General features: G+C 41.5%; 1 protein-coding gene across 1 annotated transcript in view; it reads left to right on the plus strand.

Annotated features, from left to right (window-relative positions):
* RIC8B (RIC8 guanine nucleotide exchange factor B) overlaps positions 1 to 3,701 on the plus strand; it is a 40,603-nt gene extending 36,902 nt beyond the window's left edge. The window contains exon 10 of the mRNA XM_066634215.1: positions 2,676 to 3,701. Coding sequence (XP_066490312.1) covers positions 2,676 to 2,787 — 112 coding nt within the window. The 3' untranslated portion in view covers positions 2,788 to 3,701. The remainder of the gene's footprint in view (positions 1 to 2,675) is intronic.
* The last annotated feature ends 2,299 nt before the right edge of the window (positions 3,702 to 6,000 follow it).

Here is a 6,000-nt window from a genome sequence, read left to right on the forward strand (position 1 = left end):
TGTTACTTTTATTCAGTATTTCTAATCTGGATGCAAGCCATCTTGAGATGGCAAAAGGTGGGGAAAAATTGCAGAATGAATGCATTCACTTTCTTCTTAATTTTCCTTTACTTCTTCCTATGTCTAATATCACTTGGAAGAAAGTACTATATTAGCAAATTATGGCCATATGTTATAACTTGAAGGTCCCCTTCTCCTACTAAGACCACACTTGCTTATTTGTTCTGTCTAGCGCATCTTACTGAAATGTTTATTGCATCTTGATGAAAAGGTGGGCAAAGGGTTTCATTCTCTGTGTAACCAAGTTCTCACACTGGACTAGCCACCTATAGAAAACAGACTTGCTTCTCACAGTGTGCCTTAGATGAGGAGAAGCAACTGGAAAGGTTGGCACAGACATGAACTGGTTTGCTTTGTTCTGTGCATCTGTGGAAATATGGTTAGGGCTTTTCAGGGAGAAGATCAAAATGTTTCTGTCTTTGGCCTTCCAGCTTTCACCATAATCCACATATAATAAGTGAGATGATAATCAAATGGGAGGTAATGAAAGGCTTAAATAAATCTTTGTTAATACTATTTGATTGGCTTAATCAATAATTAATCATCTTTATATGAGGCTGTAGCATGTGGAGTAGATATAATTGGATTAGCTGTGAGAGGCCTTTGGAGCTTTGAAGAGATTAAAATGGCTGTCAATCCTGTAATTAAACAGCCGCAAAGAAAAGCAACAGTTTAAAAAAGGGGGTGGGAAAGGGTGACTGCATCTAAATGAATCTACAAGTACTTAAGCACCACTAGAAGCCGGCTATGGAGCCCGCATCTCTTTTCCCAACTGGCTGCTTTTACCCAGTGAAATGAATATATATTTATATATATTCAATTGTGAATTTGAAACGGGAGGGGGTCTTGGTGCCCCAAAGTGCCAGGTGGGGCTTCAGCAGCCATGCTAGCAATGCAAATGAACAGAAGAAGTCTCTTTATGTTTATTTTTAATGTAAGCAGTGAACCTGTTCTTTGTCCTGACCCCATTAGGGGCTGACTTCTTTTTTTCATCTTCATATAGCTCTTAATTGGCTTAGTGAATGTGGCCTGCCTGAATGATGTCTTTATCAGCACTGAGCCCCTGTAACACTTCCCGCCCTCTCCCCACTTACCATTTTCTGTATAGCCCCCATTTGTCGTTTCATATTCAGGTTCTAGGTTATGGCAAGAATTAGCACCACTGCACAGTGTGGGTAGGGTGTGTGTGTGCATGCACAATTAATGTTTTCTTGTGGCTCCTAAGGTTGGTTTGGGGGTGGATTTTTTGTGCTGTGTTGGCAGCCCAGTGGTTCTTTGTAGAATCCCTTTCTCAGTCTAGCCCAGTGGTTTTCACACATTTAGCTCCAGGACCCACTTTTTAGAATGAGAATCTGTCAAAATCCACTGGAAGTGATGTCATGACCAGAAGTGACATAATCAAGCAGGGACTTTTTTTAACAGTCCTAGGCTGCAATCCTACCCACACTTACCCAGCAGTAAAGTCCTATTTACTATCACTGTTAAAAGAATATACCTAGTAACTTGAACAGGTCTGCAACATTTCCCCAAATGCAGTCATATACCATGGTACCATCAAGTCTCGTATATTAAAAATAAAATATTGAAACGAATGGGGACCCACCTGAAATTGGTTATTTACCCACCTAGTGGATCCCAACCCACAGTTTGAGAAACACTGGTCTACCTCTTTCCGCTTATTCAGTTTGCACGTTCAATGAATATATGTAGGGAGAGAGGGGCACCCTCTGCTGCCTTCCTCTTCATGGGCCTATGAACATTTGAAGTGGAGTCCATACAATGGAATTTACAGTGGATTTTCAGGGTTTCCAATTGTATGGTTCCCCTGGGGGCTGGGGATAAGAATAGGCCCTCAGATTGGCTGTACTTGAGGCGACTAAACAGCGACTAAAGAGGCGACTAAAGAGGCGACTAAACAGCCACCGGGTAGATGGGACTCGTCAGCCTGGGAAGGCAGCTCATCTGAGAGAAGGAAAACTCTGATCCCAAACTTCCACTGCCTTGTGGCTACATCCAGTTATGGAAAAGGCTTCAGGAGTCAACCTCGAGGCAAAATCCGGAGCCGGAGTCCCCGAGGCAGTTCATGGCTGAACACAGTCACGTTCTGGCAACTCCTGCGACGCCGCTGGAACCAACCGTATTGGCCTCTGCCTTTCCATTGGACCATTTCAGCGACGTGGAGAGGGGGGATTTGCTGCATGGGTAACAGCCTATCCTCCATACCTACTTTACGCAGGCTTCGCGCACTGGAGAGGACACTCTGTTCCAGAACCACCATTCAGAGCGTGACACCATAGTCTTCCAAGACTGAAGGATGCCAACAACAAAATTGTATGGATACTGTACATGTGTGTGTTCAATTTGGGCACTCAAAAGACATGAGAACTGAACAAATGAAAAGGGCTATTCATGGTTTCTTTTAAGGAAATCTGTAGTCTTTTTAAGGTTATCTCAGCAAGTCCTTGCATTTGTTGAGGTGAGTCTGACCACAAGGGCAGAAATTTCACACTGCACAGCTCTGAGTTGACTTCATGTCTGTGTTGCAAAGGCGTATTGTTCGTATGTGACTTTGCTAATGGATGTTCTCTGCAATCTTTTTTGCTCCCCCCCCCCAGAGACAAAGTTATAACGCCGATGGGAGTGCGACCAGATGGCACAATGACTCCACTGGAAGAAGTTGTCTCCCAGTACCAAACCAACGACCAAGAGAGTTCAGACTCAGACTAAAACATCAACTGCTGCACAGGCTCACATTCCCTTATTCCTATGGCATCTCTGAATTATTATTATTATTATTATTATTATTGGACCCTTCATTGCAGCGTTTTATTAATTAAAATGTTTAAATTATAAATTATGTGATGTAATAGCATTTCTAAGGCCTCAAATTGTATAGCAATGAAAAGTCAGTTTATTAACTTAAAGTTATGTACTACAGTAGGATGCAAGATGTGGTGTAAAATTTTAAAGAGAGAAGATGTTAAGAGTCATTTATGACTTTGTAACAGAGGCATATTCTCTTGTTGCCTTATTTCAACCCTCTCTCCACCTAAAGAAGGAAGGTTATGTGATTTTCTTAACTCGTAACTGGTGCAGTAAAACTGTCACTTTCGCTTAAGAAGTTCCCTGATTGGTCATCTATTTAATCATCAGATATTTTTTCCATTGTTGTTTCTCACCATTGTAATTAAAAGGTCTCTGAAGACTCTCAAGGAGTTTTCTTAAATAAGTCTGTTTACCACTAAGTTCCAAGTGGTGGTGGGTGTTCCTATACTACTTAAGGCTCCAAGCTGACTGTTTTGTCACAATATTTTTCATTTGTGTGCATTGTTTCCTTTGAGAAGCCAATTCACAATGAACTGGCTCCTCAGGAGGGCTGACTACATGAACTACCGTAGTAATCATTCTATAACCCCTGCATCCACCCCATGGCCTCTGCACTGCCCCAAACCCATTAACAATGACTGGCTTGAAAACTTGTGTTGGCCTTGATTGCTAGAGAATTGTAGAGAGATAGGTTGGGTAAGTACCACGTCAAAAATCCCTCCTGCCCTTAAAGGCTGCATATTAAACTATGAGGACAGGTTGTCTTGAACTGTGTTACTTGTATGAGAAGAATCTAAGTATATAATAAATGCTCAGAAGCAGATAATGTGTCATGCTTTTATCAGTAAAACTTCACATATAATTAAGCAATCAGTATTGTGAATCTTCAGTGCACCATTGTTCATTGTGCAGTATTTTATTCTTTCCCACAAACAGCAATCCACCAAGAAGTAGTCTTATTCACTTCCCACTAACTTCAGTTGGGCTTGCACTGGAGAAATTCCTACAGGATTGCATCCTTGGTCTGTTCTTGTTTGAAATGGCTTGATGGGGATGGACATGCTTTTGTGATTGCTGGTGCTGATCTTGTCCCCTCCCACCCACATCTGTGCATATGCTTGAATTCTTAGAAGTTGGTATGGTATAAGAGCCCAATCCTATCCCCTATCAGCCTGGAGCATGCGCTGCAAAGTGGGCCAGGAGGAGATCAGACAGCCCAGGGGAGGTAAGTAAAGAACATTTTTACTTGCCTCTCTGTAGATACCTGGTCTCCAATGGATCTCCTCAGACCTACACCAGTTCTTTAATTTGCCTAAGTATGAGGAGGCTCTGGAGAATGGGTTGGGAACAAGTATAGGAACCCATGTGTGCTAGTACTGCCAAGATCCAGTACCCTCCACATCTGGTCCAGCCCACTCCCCACCCCATTCATACTGTTTGTCCATCCCCTAAACCACCCCTGCTTCTGACTTACTGCCAACAGCAGATAATCTGCAAGCCAGTGCCACCTATGCATGGTCTCTGCCTGTTTGCATGGGTTTCCCCAATCCATCGAACAGCAGAGCAGGTTTCACACCATTGGCTCATGAGATCCACCATAAGGCACAGGTAGGATTGGGCTGTAAGAGACTTAACTGCCAATTGGAACTCCTCTGGTCTGTATCTTCCCTCTGCCATGAACCTTGCTAGGTGGCCTTAGGCAAACTGCTCTCTCATGGCCACAAACCACTAACTACCATATGGGTAGGTAAGAACTGTTATAAGAATTGCATCAAAATATTACACGTGAAGCATTATGTATGCTCAAGTGCTGAGTAGTATTTGTTCTCTTCAATACCCACACATGACATTTTGTCTCGTATTTAGGGAGAAGCTGCAAGGGCTTTTTAGCAATATTGTGATGGTTGTTATCCTACTTTTATATTAGCAACTGAGAGGTACTCATATGAAAGTTGGTACTCATATGAAAGGTACTCATATGAGTTGAAAAGCAGTATATAAGTACTGTTAATAATAATAATAATAATAATAATAATAATAATAATAATAATATAATATGGAATTGCTGTTTGTAATAATTGGTGCCTTTATGTGGCACCAATTATTTATTACTATTTGCATGCTGCTGTTCAACCAAAAATTCACAAAGCAATTGACATAGCAAAATAAATCAGTAAATGATTCCCTGTATCCAAAGGGTTCACAGTCTATATGCACATCTACCATGATTTGTAGAGTCACTGCAACTTTAAAAAGGGTTACTGTGCTGGGGCAAATCATGGTGACTCTATGTGAAGAGTCAGGTTCATACTCACTGGCTGGCAATTCTTATATGAGCAGATAGGGCCAAGTCAAGAGGTGCCATTTCTTTGAGTGGCCACCATAATTTTCAGGTTGATGATGGCTCAGTAAAGACAAACCATGATTGTAAAAGTCAGTGGCTGTAGGTACATACCCATACCTTCCAGCCAAGAACCGCCAGCAGTTCTGCATAGTGACAAAGGCCATGGCTTTGGCACTGCTAGGTGTGTAAACAAAACTTCATTCTGGAAACCAACCCAGCTGTGAATGTTCTATAAGTCCATTGAAGAAGAGTCATTTTGCATTTCTCTAATTTGCTGGGGCTTTCATTCTCCATTGGTGGTTCTTGAGATGGGCTAAAAGGGATGGGTAATGAGTGGAGAGTATTCTCTGTCTTGTAAATAGTGCTATATTAATTGCTCTGTCAAGGAACAGAGATAAATGTTACAGTAGTACCTTGTTTCAAAAGTAATGGTTATGAAGCAAGGAAAATGAGATCACCCTTTGAGTCTTGATGCTGATCTCCTTGACATTCTTTGAAAGGTACTGCAAAACAACAAGCATGCACTCAAAGGGCCTCATTATAAAAACTACAGTACTGAAGTGTTTTGTTGTGCAGAACCAAGCATGCACTCAAAGGACCTCATTATAAACAATACAGTGCTAAAGTGCTATGGTATGGATTATATATTTTTGGTAGACTTCTGTCCTCTTTTGACCCAAGTTTCCTAAGCAACTTAAAATATTGATATTAAAACTGGCATATCTGTTTAGCAGTGGGATTCAGAAAATGAGGATGGCTCTACAACTCAG

Source organism: Tiliqua scincoides, chromosome 7, assembly GCF_035046505.1.
Source record: "Tiliqua scincoides isolate rTilSci1 chromosome 7, rTilSci1.hap2, whole genome shotgun sequence".
Taxonomy (NCBI): domain Eukaryota; kingdom Metazoa; phylum Chordata; class Lepidosauria; order Squamata; family Scincidae; genus Tiliqua; species Tiliqua scincoides.